Source organism: Coregonus lavaretus, assembly GCF_964263955.1.
Source record: "Coregonus lavaretus genome assembly, chromosome: 39".
In the NCBI taxonomy this organism is placed as follows: Eukaryota; Metazoa; Chordata; class Actinopteri; order Salmoniformes; family Salmonidae; genus Coregonus; species Coregonus lavaretus.
In genome coordinates, this window is record NC_140026.1 from 1,854,845 (window position 1) to 1,871,257 (window position 16,413).

At 49.0% G+C, this 16,413-nt stretch overlaps 1 protein-coding gene across 1 annotated transcript in view; it reads right to left on the minus strand.

The window, feature by feature from the left end:
• Positions 1 to 16,353: 16,353 nt before the first annotated feature.
• LOC311112638 (OTU domain-containing protein 4-like) overlaps positions 16,354 to 16,413 on the minus strand; it is a gene marked incomplete at its 3' end in the record, with an annotated part of 49,908 nt that continues 49,848 nt past the window's right edge. Inside the window, exon 22 of the mRNA XM_084155783.1 lies at positions 16,354 to 16,410. Coding sequence (XP_084011909.1) covers positions 16,354 to 16,410 — 57 coding nt within the window. The remainder of the gene's footprint in view (positions 16,411 to 16,413) is intronic.

Genomic DNA, 16,413 nt, shown 5'->3' on the forward strand with positions numbered 1-16,413 from the left:
CAGGACCACCTGGGCGGTCTCCTTGGCGGTTGGGAGCTTGGGGAGGGGAATGAAGTGTGCCATCTTGCTGAATCGGTCAACTATGGTGAGAATGACGGTCATGCCACTTGAAGGGGGCAGCCCCGTGACAAAGTCAAGGGCGATGTGAGACCAGGGACGTCTGGGCACAGGCAGGGGCTGCAGCAATCCGGCTGGGGGCTGGCAGGACGACTTGTGTTGGTTGCAGATGGGGCAGGCTTGGACGAATTCCCGTACATCCTTTCTCAGAGAGGGCCACCAGAACCTCTGGGTGAGCAGGTTGTAAGTGCGGGTGGAGCCAGGGTGACAAGCTAGGCGGGAGTCATGTCCCCACTGAACGACCTGGGACCTCAGGTTTTCGGGGACAAAAAGGCGGTCAGCTGGGCAAGTGCTGGGACCTGGCTGGTTACGGAGAGCTTCCAGCACCTGTTCCTCAACAGCCCAGGTCAGAGCTGCTACGATGCAGGGACTTGGCAGAATCGACACAGGATCCTTGGAGGGGGTGTCATCCTTCTGGAATTGACGGGAGAGGGCGTCTGGCTTGGTGTTGCGTGATCCAGGCCGGTATGACAGAGTGAAATTAAACCTGGTGAAGAACAGGGCCCAGCGGGACTGCCTGGAGTTCAACCGTTTGGCCGTGCGGATGTACTCCAAGTTCTTATGATCGGTCCAAACGAGAAATGGAATGGTGGACCCCTCCAGCCAGTGACGCCACTCCTCCAAGGCAAGCTTCACAGCCAGCAGCTCTCGGTTCCCTATGTCGTAATTGCACTCAGAGGGGGACAACCGACGTGAGAAAAAGGCACAGGGATGGAGCTTCCTATCCTCCGCAGCCCACTGAGAAATCACAGCACCAACTCCCACATCCGAGGCGTCCACCTCCACAATGAATTGCCGGTCCACATCAGGCATCTGGAGGATGGGAGCGGAGGTGAACCTTACCTTGAGGGTACTGAAGGCTTTGTCGGCTGCTGGGGTCCAGGTGAAGGGTTGCTTGGTGCTGGTTAGAGCAGTGAGAGGGGCAGCAACGGTACTGTAGTTCCGGATAAACTTTCTATAGAAGTTAGCAAACCCCAGAAACTGTTGCAGCTTCTTTCTGTTCTCCGGAACTGGCCATGAAGTGACTGCTGATACTTTGGCAGGATCCATTTGGATACTTCCCTCTGCCACTATGTACCCCAGGAAGGCCACTGTCTTGACGTGAAACTCACATTTCTCTGCCTTGGCGTAGAGGGAATTCTCCAGAAGACGATGAAGGACTTGCTGGACATGGCGGGTGTGTTCAGACAGGTTTCTGGAGTAGATTAAGATGTCATCCAGGTAAACGAAGACAAACTTGTTTAACATGTCCCGCAGTACATCATTCACTAGAGCCTGGAACACAGCAGGAGCATTGGTGAGGCCAAAAGGCATAACCAGATACTCGTAGTGGCCTGTTGGTGTATTGAATGCGGTTTTCCATTCATCTCCCTCCCGGATCCGCACTAGGTGGTAAGCGTTTCTGAGATCCAACTTGGTAAAAACAGTGGCTCCCTGGAGCCACTCAAAAGCAGAGGTGAGCAGAGGCAGAGGGTAACGGTTCTTCACTGTGATGTCGTTGAGTCCCCTGTAGTCGATGCAGGGGCGAAGAGATCCGTCCCTCTTCCCCACAAAGAAGAAGCCAGCACCAGCAGGAGATGAAGATGAACGGATTAATCCTGCGGACAGAGAGTCATTGATGTAGTCCTCCATGGACCTTCTTTCAGGAGCAGACAACGAATAAAGACGGCCCTTTGGAGGGGCTGTTCCAGGGAGGAGGTCGATGGCACAGTCGTACGGTCGGTGAGGGGGCAGAGATGTGGCTCTTGCTTTGTTAAACACTTCTCTGAGACCATGGTAGCATTCTGGGACATTGGAGAGGTCAGGAGCGGAGTTAGTAGGTACTGGCCGAGGGGGTAGTGCGGCAGCAAGCAGGCAGGTTCGGTGGCAGTCCTCTCCCCACTCCCTGATCACCCCGGTCACCCAGTCGAGCTGAGGGTTGTGCCGGCGGAGCCATGGGTAACCCAGGATGAGGGGTTGACCTGGAGAGGGGAGCAGGTGAAACTGGATAGTTTCTTGATGGTTTCCGGACAGACCCATCGAGACCGGGGCCGTGACATGAGTGACCGATCCGAGTAAGTGTCCGTCCAGTGCCCGGGCAGGAATAGGAGGTGTCAAACGGAGGTTCTCCAGTCCCAGTTGGCGTGCCAGCTTGATGTCCATTATGTTGGCTTCGGCGCCAGAATCCACCAGAGCAGCCAGGGTGTGAGTTGAGTCAGAGAGGCGGAGGTGAACTTGCAGCAGGGGTTTGCGGTCGGAGGACTGGATGGTCATTGAGCTCAACCGGACTCCCCCTATGCCCGGTGAGCTTCGGCTTTTAAAGGGCAGGTTACCACACGATGTCCATCACCTCCACAATAGAGGCAGAGGTTTGAGGTGAAGCGGCGCTGGCGCTCTGCAGGAGTGAGAGAGGCTCGCCCAATCTCCATAGGCTCAGACTGATCAAGCTGACTTGGGTGAGTGGCAGTAGATGACAGGAGCCCAGTCGGATCTCTCCGAATGCCGGTAGTTGGTGGACCTTGGCGCCCCCTCTCACGACGACGGGTCTGTATCCTTCTGTCGATCCGGACAGTCAGTGCGATGGCTTCATCAAGAGTGGAAGGCAGTTCATGGGAGACCAACTCGTCCTTGATATAGTCAGCCAAGCTATGGAAGAACGCGTCCACCAACGATGGTGTGTTCCAAGAACTTCGTCTTGCCAGGGTTCGGAAGTCGATGGAATGGTCTGCGACTGTACGTCTGCCTTGTCGAATACTGAACAGTTCACGAGACGCCTCTGCGGTTGGTGAATCCAGGTCAAACACCTTCAGCATCTCCTCAGCAAACAGGTCGAAGGTTGCACATGCGGGGGTTTGACGTTCGAACTCTGCTGTTCCCCAGAGTCGAGCTCGGCCCGTCAGGTGAGTGATGGCATACCCAACTTTAGCCCCCTCCGTGGCGAAGGTCCTTGGCTGCAAGGAGAACTGAAGTCGGCAGCTAGTCAGGAATGGCCGGACCTGGGTTGAATCGCCGTTGAACCGCTCGGGGTTTCCAATCTTGGGTTCCGGAGCAGCGGCTGCAATGACCGGGGCAGGTAACTCGGGGGCAGGGCTGGTGGGCAGACTGCCTGGAAACGGGCCGGTGGGCGGAGTGGCTGGGGTAAGGTTGGTGAGGAGTTGGATGATCATGGCGAGTTGTTGTTGCTGCTGCTGGAACTGCTGCTGGTGCTGCTGGAACTGCTGATGCTGTTGGTGGCCGACCTGAAGCAGAGAGGTGATGTCGCCGCTCATGCGGGCTAGCCCTCTCTCAGTGTGTTCCAGGCGTAGCATGGCGGTGGGTTGCTCAGGTTCGTCGGTTTCCATGTCGGGGAAAGTGTGCGCTGAGTCCATGATGGTCAGATCGTACTGTCACGGTTCAGACAGACGACCAGAGGACCACAATTGCGTCACACCAGAAAGTTTATTAAAACTTAAGGGAAAAGGGAAGTAGGGAGTGAGGGAAGGCTCCAGGGGTTACTGGGAATAACAGGGATTCCGTCCAATGTGCTGGGTCTGTGCCCCCCCCAGTGGCAGCGATGCGTCCTATGACGCCGGTGGTGGGTGGTCCAGAAGTCCTGGGGGGGGGGAAACACAGACACAACGGGGCGGATGAAACAAGGCAGAAGTACAGTTCAAGGGAAATCCAAATACGTTGTAGCAAGGCAGAAGGCTGGTCAGAGTTACCGGGATCGAAGAGTAGTCAGGAGTCGTTATGGCAGAAAGCAGGTCTGGTTTTCCTGGGGCAGAAGAGTATCCAAGAATCAGGCAGGTCCGGGGTCACAAAACAAGGGTGAGCCAGAAGCGCGAGCAAACAGGTTCCGGGTGTGAGCTTTGCAGACGATCTGACAAAGGAGAGCTGAAAGACAGGGCTTTAAATACTGGGAGAGGTTAGTGGGTAATGCAGCGCAGCTGGCAGAGTAATTAGAGCAGAGCAGAGCAGGGACAGGTGGAGCTAGTTAGGCTGAGTAGAGAGAGTGGTGAGCAGAGTGGAAGATAGTGGAAACAAATTAAGGTGGTAACCCGGTGGAGTGAGAGGGCTCATGACAGTCATGTCTGGAGGAAACCAGGCACCATACCTACGGTGAAGCATGGTGGTGGCAGCATCATGCTGTGGGGTTGTATTTCAGCAGCAGGGACTGGGAAACTGGTCAGAATTGAAGGAATGATCAAGAGAAAGATGAACGTAGCAAAGTGCAGAGAGATCCTTGATGAAAACCTGCTCCAGAGTGCTCAGGACCTCAGACTGGGGCGAAGGTTCCCTTTCTAACAGGACAACGACCCTAAGTACACAGCCAAGACAATGCAGGAGTGACTTTGGGACAAGTCTCTGAATGTCCTTGAGTGACCCAGCCAGAGCCCGGACTTGAACCCGATCGAACATCTCTGGAGAGACCTGAAAATAGCTGTGCAGCAACGCTCCCCATCCAACCTGACAGAGCTTGAGAGGATCTGCAGAGAAGAATGGGAGAAACTCCCCAAATGCAGGTGTGGCAAGCTTGTAGCATCATACCCAAGATGACTCGAGGCTGTAATCGCTGCCAAAGGTGCTTCAACAAAGTACTGAGTAAAGGGTCTGGATACTTACGTAAATGTGAAATTTCCGGTTTATATTTCTAATACATTTGTTGTAGTCGGGCTACATTTCAGATACACCCAGTGCTTAGTTTGTAAATCGGGAGGTCCCGGAACACATAGTGAGCGCTGGTGGGGTGGGGGGTGGGGGGGGGGGCTCTGAGTTACCAGAAACACATTGAGGGAAAAAAGTATCAAACCCAACGTAGCAGCCAGGTATCCCATCTATCTATGGGGGTGGAACGCACAGCGCTCTCCAAGGTGCTAATGAATTCAAAGCATTTTAGACGTCACTGCAGGACGCCCACATACTTGAGTACAGCTGCGGGGGTCTTACACAAGTCAGAATCAATTTACAGCAACATTTTTACACGTCACTGCAGAGCACCCGCCATATGCACACATACTCAGCTGTGGGGCTTACAAGACCCCAATTTCATATAATTTTCAAGACATCAATGTAGCAGTAGAACAAATATCACAATATCGGAATATAACTTATAATAAAATAAATCAATGTAGGCTACAGCAGAACACACATATGAGAATATATAGGCCTCCTGCCTATGGGATGATGTGAAGCACATATTCAGATTACAAACGTGTTCTGTGCTGTGAAGGTAAAGGCAGAAAAATGTCCTAACTTAAGTTTTCAAAACCTCCCACAATGACTCTCCCCATGGTCAAGTCCATTTAACTCCTGAGAGTCAACTTCTTGCTCCAAGCCATGAGCGGGCCTGTGGCTGTGACGTTTAGCCTCCTTCTAAGGCTGTTCTGAAGCCTCTGGCTGTAGTGGATATTTATTTATTTTTCATTGTGAGTTTTAACCTGGGTGTCCTCTTTAGACAAAGCTTGCTGCCACCAAATGCGCCTTGGTTCAGGCCTGTTCAAAAACCTTTTTTTCTGATTGGTTGGTGGATGCACTACCCCCCTTCCCCGTCTCCCTCTCCCGCTGAGTCTGATTCTCGCTAGTCGGCCTACTAGCTAGTGGAGGTGCCGGTGGTGATGCTGAACTATGAGGGTGATAAGTGGTGGTGATGCTGAACTATGGGGGGTGATAAGTGGTGGTGATGCTGAACTATGGGGGGTGATAAGTGGTGGTGATGCTGAACTATGGGGGGTGATAAGTGGTGGTGATGCTGAACTATGGGGGTGATACGTGGTGGTGATGCTTAACTATGGGGGGGTGATAGGTGGTGGTGATGCTGAACTATGGGGGGTGATAAGTGGTGGTGATGCTGAACTATGGGGGGTGATAAGTGGTGGTGATGCTGAACTATGGGGGGTGATAAGTGGTGGTGATGCTGAACTATGGGGGGTGATAAGTGGTGGTGATGCTGAACTATGGGGGGTGATAAGTGGTGATAAGTGGTCCATACATTTCAGATACACCCCTATGTTGTAGTGGGGTACATTTCACCCCTATGTTGTAGTGGGGTACATTTCACCCCTATGTTGTAGGAGGGTACATTTCACCCCTATGTTGTAGTGGGGTACATTTCACCCCAATGTTGTAGTGGGGTACAGTCAGTCAGTTGGTCAGCCAGCCATCCATCCATCCTCCAGCCACCCAGCCATCCATCCATCCATCCATCCATTCATTCATCCATCCATCCATCCTCCAGCCACCCAGCCATCCATCCATCCATCCATCCATTCATCCATCCAGCCATCCATCCATCCAGCCATCCATCCATCCATCCCTCCATCCATCCCTCCATCCATCCATCCATCCAGCCATCCATCCATCCAGCCAGCCATCCATCCATCCATCCATCCTCCATCCATCCATCCCTCCCTCCATCCATCCATCCATCCATCCAGCCAGCCATCCATCCATCCATCCATCCATCCATCCATCCAGCCATCCATCCATCCAGCCATCCATCCATCCATCCATCCATCCATCCAGCCATCCATCCATCCATCCATCCATCCATCCAGCCATCCATCCATCCATCCATCCAGCCATCCATCCATCCATCCAGCCATCCACCCAGCCATCCATCCAGCCATCCATCCATCCATCCATCCATCCATCCATCCATCCATCCATCCATCCATCCATCCATCCCTCCATCCAGCCATCCATCCATCCATCCATCCAGCCATCCATCCATCCATCCATCCATCCATCCATCCATCCATCCATCCATCCATCCATCCATCCATCCATCCATCCAGCCATCCATCCATCCATCCAGCCATCCATCCATCCATCCATCCAGCCATCCATCCATCCATCCAGCCATCCATCCATCCATCCATCCATCCATCCTGAATGCCAGCTATAGGCTTTAAAACCATGTTATAATATAATATCCAGGTAACTGCTAAAATAAAGGAAACACCAACATAAAGTGTCTCCAATCTGTAGAAACAACGAGAATAGAAGGGTTCAGAACTGTTGTTAAACATCACAGTACAGTTGAAGAGATAGATGGGAGGGGTTGAATGGAGCTGAAGGATGGGACTAATAACAACTAACAACAACTAATAACAACAAGATAACTAATGTAAAGCATACTGTGTCCATAATAAGTATATAGGTTATAGGTTGAGAGCTTTTGTGAAAGAGCACAGTTAGAAAGATATGGCATATAGAAGAAAACCAGATGGACATCATGAAAATGATCGGAGAGGTTGAGGGTAGAGGAAGTTCAGGAGTAAAAACAAACAAAATAGAATTATTGTAAAAGTGACTGTGTCCATAAAATGTATATATTATGTATAAGCTGGAAGTAGAGGCCTAAGCATTGTTGTTCACTAGTTTACTCTAATTAGGGAGGGGATGGTGGGGTTGGAAAGTAATAAAGGGAAATATATATTTTTTAAAGGATATGTGTATATATTTGTATGTATATGTGTTTAAATGTATGTGTATATGTATGTATGTATGTATATATGTATATATATACAGTGGGGAGAACAAGTATTTGATACACTGCCGATTTTGCAGGTTTTCCTACTTACAAAGCATGTAGAGATCTGTAATTTTTATCATAGGTACACTTCAACTGTGAGAGACGGAATCTAAAACAAAAATCCAGAAAATCACATTGTATGATTTTTAAGTAATCCATTTGCATTTTATTGCATGACATAAGTATTTGATACATCAGAAAAGCAGAACTTAATATTTGGTACAGAAACCTTTGTTTGCAATTACAGAGATCATACGTTTCCTGTCGGTCTTGACCAGGTTTGCACACACTGCAGCAGGGATTTTGGCCCACTCCTCCATACAGACCTTCTCCAGATCCTTCAGGTTTCGGGGCTGTCGCTGGGCAATACGGATTTTCAGCTCCCTCCAAAGATGTTCTATTGGGTTCAGGTCTGGAGACTGGCTAGGCCACTCCAGGACCTTGAAATGCTTCTTACGGAGCCACTCCTTAGTTGCCCTGGCTGTATGTTTCGGGTCATTGTCATGCTGGAAGACCCAGCCACGACCCATCTTCAATGCTCTTACTGAGGGAAGGAGGTTGTTGGCCAAGATCTCGCAATACATGGCCCCATCCATCCTCCCCTCAATACGGTGCAGTCGTCCTGTCCCCTTTGCAGAAAAGCATCCCCAAAGAATGATGTTTCCACCATGCTTCACGGTTGGGATGGTGTTCTTGGGGTTGTACTCATCCTTCTTCTTCCTCCAAACACGGCGAGTGGAGTTTAGACCAAAAAGCTCTATTTTTGTCTCATCAGACCACATGACCTTCTCCCATTCCTCTTCTGGATCATCCAGATGGTCATTGGCAAACTTCAGACGGGCCTGGACATGTGCTGGCTTGAGCAGGGGGACCTTGCGTGCACTGCAGGATTTTAATCCATGAAGGCGTAGTGTGTTACTAATGGTTTTCTTTGAGACTGTGGTCCCAGCTCTCTTCAGGTCATTGACCAGGTCCTGCTGATCCCTCACCTTCCTCATGATCATTGATGCCCCACGAGGTGAGATCTTGCATGGAGCCCCAGACCGAGGGTGATTGGCCGTCATCTTGAACTTCTTCCATTTTCTAATAATTGCGCCAACAGTTGTTGCCTTCTCACCAAGCTGCTTGCCTATTGTCCTGTAGCCCGTCCCAGCCTTGTGCAGGTCTACAATTTTATCCCTGATGTCCTTACACAGCTCTCTGGTCTTGGCCATTGTGGAGAGGTTGGAGTCTGTTTGATTGAGTGTGTGGACAGGTGTCTTTTATACAGGTAACGAGTTCAAACAGGTGCAGTTAATACAGGTAATAAGTGGAGAACAGGAGGGCTTCTTAAAGAAAAACTAACAGGTCTGTGAGAGCCGGAATTCTTACTGGTTGGTAGGTGATCAAATACTTATGTCATGCAATAAAATGCAAATTAATTACTTAAAAATCATACAATGTGATTTTCTGGATTTTTGTTTTAGATTCCGTCTCTCACAGTTGAAGTGTACCTATGATACAAATTACAGACCTCTACATGCTTTGTAAGTAGGAAAACCTGCAAAATCGGCAGTGTATCAAATACTTGTTCTCCCCACTGTATATACAGTGAGGGAAAAAAGTATTTGATACTCTGCTGATTTTGTACGTTTGCCCACTGACAAAGAAATGATCAGTCTATAATTTTAATGGTAGGTTTATTTGAACAGTGAGAGACAGAATAACAACAACAAAATCCAGAAAAACGCATGTCAAAAATGTTATAAACTGATTTGCATTTTAATGAGGGAAACAAGTATTTGACCCCTCTGCATAACATTACTTAGTACTTGGTGGCAAAATCCTTGTTGGCAATCACAGAGGTCAGACTTTTCTTGTAGTTGGCCACCAGGTTTGCACACATCTCAGGAGGGATTTTGTCCCACTCCTCTTTGCAGATCTTCTCCAAGTCATTAAGGTTTCGAGGCTGACGTTTGGCAACTCGAACCTTCAGCTCCCTCCACAGATTTTCTATGGGATTAAGGTCTGGAGACTGGCTAGGCCACTACAGGACCTTAATGTGTTTCTTCTTGAGCCACTCCTTTGTTGCCTTGGCCGTGTGTTTTGGGTCATTGTCATGCTGGAATACCCATCCACGACCCATTTTCAATGCCCTGGCTGAGGGAAGGAGGTTCTCACCTAAGATTTGACAGTACATGGCCCCGTCCATCGTCCCTTTGATGCGGTGAAGTTGTCCTGTCCCCTTAGCAGAAAAACACCCCCAAAGCATAATGTTTCCACCTCCATGTTTGACGGTGGGGATGGTGTTCTTGGGGTCATAGGCAGCATTCCTCCTCCTCCAAACACGGCGAGTTGAGTTGATGCCATAGAGCTCGATTTTGGTCTCATCTGACCACAACACTTTCACCCAGTTCTCCTCTGAATCATTCAGATGTTCATTGGCAAACTTCAGACGGCCCTGTATACAGTTGGGGAAAAAAGTATTTAGTCAGCCACCAATTGTGCAAGTTCTCCCACTTAAAAAGATGAGAGAGGCCTGTAATTTTCATCATAGGTACACGTCAACTATGACAGACAAAATGAGGGAAAAAAATCCAGAAAATCACATTGTAGGATTTGTAATTAATTTATTTGCAAATTATGGTGGAAAATAAGTATTTGGTCAATAACAAAAGTTTCTCAATACTTTGATATATACCCTTTGTTGGCAATGACACAGGTCAAACGTTTTCTGTAAGTCTTCACAAGGTTTTCACACACTGTTGCTGGTATTTTGGCCCATTCCTCCTTGCAGATCTCCTCTAGAGCAGTGATGTTTTGGGGCTGTCGCTGGGCAACACGGACTTTCAACTCCCTCCAAAGATTTTCTATGGGGTTGAGATCTGAAGACTGGCTAGGCCACTCCAGGACCTTGAAATGCTTCTTACGAAGCCACTCCTTCGTTGCCCGGGCGGTGTGTTTGGGATCATTGTCATGCTGAAAGACCCAGCCACGTTTCATCTGCTGATGGAAGGAGGTTTTCACTCAAAATCTCACGATACATGGCCCCATTCATTCTTTCCTTTACACGGATCAGTCGTCCTGGTCCCTTTGCAGAAAAACAGCCCCAAAGCATGATGTTTCCACCCCCATGCTTCACAGTAGGTATGGTGTTCTTTGGATGCAACTCAGCATTCTTTGTCCTCCGAGTTGAGTTTTTACCAAAAAGTTCTATTTTGGTTTCATCTGACCATATGACATTCTCCCAATCCTCTTCTGGATCATCCAAATGCACTCTAGCAAACTTCAGACGGGCCTGGACATGTACTGGCTTAAGCAGGGGGACACGTCTGGCACTGCAGGATTTGAGTCCCTGGCGGCGTAGTGTGTTACTGATGGTAGGCTTTGTTACTTTGGTCCCAGCTCTCTGCAGGTCATTCACTAGGTCCCCCCGTGTGGTTCTGGGATTTTTGCTCACCGTTCTTGTGATCATTTTGACCCCACGGGGTGAGATCTTGCGTGGAGCCCCAGATCGAGGGAGATTATCAGTGGTCTTGTATGTCTTCCATTTCCTAATAATTGCTCCCACAGTTGATTTCTTCAAACCAAGCTGCTTACCTATTGCAGATTCAGTCTTCCCAGCCTGGTGCAGGTCTACAATTTTGTTTCTGGTGTCCTTTGACAGCTCTTTGGTCTTGGCCATAGTGGAGTTTGGAGTGTGACTGTTTGAGGTTGTGGACAGGTGTCTTTTATACTGATAACAAGTTCAAACAGGTGCCATTAATACAGGTAACGAGTGGAGGACAGAGGAGCCTCTTAAAGAAGAAGTTACAGGTCTGTGAGAGCCAGAAATCTTGCTTGTTTGTAGGTGACCAAATACTTATTTTCCACCATAATTTGCAAATAAATTCATTAAAAATCCTACAATGTGATTTTCTGGGGAAAAAAATGCTCAATTTGTCTGTCATAGTTGACGTGTACCTATGATGAAAATTACAGGCCTCTCTCATCTTTTTAAGTGGGAGAACTTGCACAATTGGTGGCTGACTAAATACTTTTTTCCCCCACTGTATGTGCTTTCTTGAGCAGGGGGACCTTGCAGGCACTGCAGGATTTCAGTCCTTCACGGCGTAGTGTGTTTCCAATTGTTTTCTTGGTGACTATGGTCCCAGCTGCCTTGAGATCATTGACTAGATCCTCCCGTGTAGTTCTGGGCTGATTCCTCACCGTTCTTCCGTTCTTCCTGAGATATTGCATGGAGCCCCAGGCCGAGGGAGATTGACAGTTATTTTGTGTTCCTTCCATTTGCAAATAATCGCACCAACTGTTGTCACCTTCTCACCAAGCTGCTTGGCGATGGTCTTGTAGCCCATTCCAGCCTTGTGTAGGTCTACAATCTTGTCCCTGACATCCTTGGAGAGCTCTTTGGTCTTGGCCATGGTGGAGAGTTTGGAATCTGATTGATTGATTGCTTCTGTGGACAGGTGTCTTTTATACAGGTAACAAGCTGAGATTAGGAGCACTCCCTTTAAGAGTGTGCTCCTAATCTCAGCTCGTTACCTGTATAAAAGACACCTGGGAGCCAGAAATCTTTCTGATTGAGAGGGGGTCAAATACTTATTTCCCTCATTAAAATGCAAATCAATTTATAATATGTTTGACATGCGTTTTTCTGGATTTTTTGTTGTTGTTATTCTGTCTCACTGTTCAAATAAACCTACCATTAAAATTATAGACTGATCATTTCTTTGTCAGTGGGCAAACGTACAAAATCAGCAGGGGATCAAATACTTTTTTCCCCTCACTGTATATTTGCGAGAAAGAAAACCGTATCGGGGATTGGAAGTGATGCAGACAATTACATTGATGGAAGTTACAATCTATCTGGAATATTAAAGCTGATCTACCCCCCAAATTTTTTTTTGTTAAAAGAATATATTTAAAAAACAAAAAAATATAAAAATAAAAATATACATAAAGTGTCTTAATAGGGCATCGAGCCACCAGAACAGCACCTTGGCATAGATTCTTTCTGGAAATCTATTGGAGGGATGCGATACCATTCTTCCATGATAAATTCCATCATTTGGTGTTTTGCTGATGGTGGTGGAAAACGCTGTTTCAGGAGCCGCTCCAGAATCTCCCAGAAGTGTTCAATTGGGGTTGAGATCTGGTGACTGAGACACACACACACACACACACACACACACACACACACACACACACACACACACACACACACACACACACACACACACACACACACACACACACACACACACACACACACACACACACACACACACACACACACACACACACCCTTTAAACCCCCTATGCTACTTTGAGACCCCTAACTGAGATCTCTTCTAGCCATGGAATGATGGGATATTAATTGCTTAATTAACTCAGGAACCACACCTGTGTGGAAGCACCTGCTTTCAATATACTTTGGATCCCTCATTTACTCAAGTGTTTCCTTTATTTTGGCAGTTACCTGGATATATCATGTACTGTAGATAGCCATGTTTCATAACGCTGTACAGTAGATAGCCATGTTTCATAACGCCGTACTGTAGATAGCCACGTTTCATAACGCCGTACTGTAGATAGCCACGTTTCATAACGCCGTACTGTAGATAGCCACGTTTCATAACGCCGTACTGTAGATAGCCATGTTTCATAACGCTGTACTGTAGATAGCCATGTTTCATAACGCTGTACAGTAGATAGCCATGTTTCATAACGCTGTACAGTAGATAGCCATGTTTCATAACGCTGTACAGTAGATAGCCATGTTTCATAACGCTGTACTGTAGATAGCCATGTTTCATAACGCTGTACAGTAGATAGCCATGTTTCATAACGCTGTACAGTAGATAGCCATGTTTCATAACGCTGTACAGTAGATAGCCATGTTTCATAACGCTGTACAGTAGATAGCCATGTTTCATAACGCTGTACAGTAGATAGCCACGTTTCATAACGCTGTACAGTAGATAGCCATGTTTCATAACGCTGTACAGTAGATAGCCACGTTTCATAACGCTGTACAGTAGATAGCCATGTTTCATAACGCCGTACAGTAGATAACTACTATCTGACCTGAGTTCACGTTTCATAACGCTGTACAGTAGATAGCCATGTTTCATAACGCTGTACAGTAGATAGCCATGTTTCATAACGCTGTACAGTAGATAGCCATGTTTCATAACGCTGTACAGTAGATAGCCATGTTTCATAACGCTGTACAGTAGATAACCATGTTTCATAACGCTGTACAGTAGATAGCCATGTTTCATAACGCTGTACAGTAGATAGCCATGTTTCATAACGCTGTACTGTAGATAGCCATGTTTCATAACGCAGTACAGTAGATAACTACTATCTGATCTGAGTTCAACTCTGTTTCCCCATCCTGCTCCCTTATATAGTGGGTGAATCTGAAAAGTACTTCCTTGATTCCTCACATCCTTGATTCCTTGGAGGAAAAGGTCTACGTTTTGAGGAGGAGAGGAATCAAGGAAAGACTTGAGAGATTAAACAATCAATCTTGTCATCTGTAACATAGGGTAGTCTCACCAGCGAGCCAATCATGTCATCTGTAACATAGGGTAGTCTCACCAGCGAGCCAATCATGTCATCTGTAACATAGGGTAGTCTCACCAGCGAGCCAATCATGTCATCTGTAACATAGGGTAGTCTCACCAGCGAGCCAATCATGTCATCTGTAACATAGGGTAGTCTCACCAGCGAGCCAATCATGTCATCTGTAACATAGGGTAGTCTCACCAGCGAGCCAATCATGTCATCTGTAACATAGGGTAGTCTCACCAGCGAGCCAATCATGTCATCTGTAACATAGGGTAGTCTCACCAGCGAGCCAATCATGTCATCTGTAACATAGGGTAGTCTCACCAGCGAGCCAATCATGTCATCTGTAACATAGGGTAGTCTCACCAGTGAGCCAATCATGTCATCTGTAACATAGGGTAGTCTCACCAGCGAGCCAATCATGTCATCTGTAACATAGGGTAGTCTCACCAGCGAGCCAATCATGACATCTGCTATATAGGCTTCTATAATGGAATGTGTGATCTCATGAATATTCATTACTTGTGACCAGCTGTAACCTCTGCTGCTGGAGCATGGTCACCGTGGCAGCATGGTCACTCCCCCTCTCTCTCTCTCTCTCTCTCTCCCTCCCTCTCTCTCTCTCCCTCCCTCTCTCTCTCTCCCTCTGTCCTCTCTCTCCCTCTCTCTGTCTCTCTCTCTCTCTCTCTCTCTCTCTCTCTCTCTCTCTCTCTCTCTCTCTCTCTCTCTCTCTCTCTCTCTCTCTCTCTCTCTCTCTCTCTCTCTCTCTCTCTCTCTCTCTCTCTCTCTCTCTCCCCTCTCTCTCTCTCTCCCTCTGTCTCTCTCTCTCTCTCCCTCCCTCCTCTCCCTCCTCTCTCTCTCCCTCCCTCCTCTCCTCTCCCTCCCTCCTCTCTCTCTCTCTTCCCTCTGTCCTCTCTCTCCCTCTGTCTCTCTCTCTCTCTCTCTCTCCCTCCCTCCTCTCTCTCCCTCCCTCCTCTCTCTCTCCCTCCCTCCTCCTCTCCCTCCTCTCTCTCCCTCTGTCTCTCTCTCTCTCTCCCTCCCTCCTCTCCCTCCCTCCTCTCCCTCCCTCCTCTCTCTCCTCTGTCTCTCTATCAGATGGGGATACGGCCCCAGCAGCAGACACAGTGACAGTAAATCCAGTAGATGAGGAGATGAGTGTCAGTGATACAGAGAGGGGAACGCACCCCCTCCTCCCCAAACCTCCCCCTCTCTGACACCACCCACACCCCTGGATCCAACTCTAACCCCTACACCCACCTCCTCCTCCACCCCTCGGACCTCCACTGCTGCACCCAACCCCCTGGACCACAACTCTACACCAACACCCACTTCCTCTTCCATGGTCCCCCAGGATGGCGGTCTGGGTCTCAGTCAGGGTCCCATAGATAACCCTCTGGATAAGGACCAGTCCCTCTCCTCCATCCTAGCCTGCTGTGTGGGGGGAACCCTCTCCAAGGCCTGGGTAGAGAGCTAGCTACCAGCCCACCCTGTGCCCTGGAGCCTGGGGTTACGACCCTGGGAGGAGTGGGGAGGATGAAGGGAGGAAGAGGAGGAGGAGGAGGAAGAGAGGGGGACTCTTCTCCTCCGCTGGGTTTACTCCCAGATGTCCCTCCGCTCTCCCAGCATGCTCTGCAGCTCAGCGCCCTGGCCCAGAGGGTAGCCAAGAACTCTATGTCCTCTTCCTCCTCCTTTTCTTTCATCCTCTCCTCCTCCTCCTCCTCCTCCGCTGCAGTCTCCTCTAAGCAGCAGTTGTCTGGGTGTTCCTCCAGGGACTTCCAGGGGAGGCCGTCAGGGCTGGATGTGTGGCCCAGCCTCGGGTGCTCCTGGGCGGGTAAAGAGGGCAGCCTCTCCCCTGACTCTGCCATCCAGAGGCTGAGGGCAGCAGCAGCCAACGCTGCGCTACACAACAGGGCCATAGTTCCACCTCCTCTCCCTCCCTCTCTTCCTCCTCTGTCCCCTCCTCCTTTCTTTCCTCTCTTCACCTCTGCCCTCTCCTCCACTCCCTCCTCCTCCTCCTATGCCCCCTCCTCCTCCACTCCCTGCCTCTCCTCCTCCTCTGTAGCTGCAGGAGGTGCAGGGATGCAGGAGGGATTGTGTCTGACCCTGGACTCCTTCCCCAGCCCCCTCTCTGCTGCCTCCTCTGCTAGCTCCACCCTCACTGCCATGTCCCAGAAGGTCAACCAGCGAGGTCAGGGTTCAAAGGTAACCGGGTCAGAGGTGACAGGCTCAGGCCAGCAGCGCTCTACCTC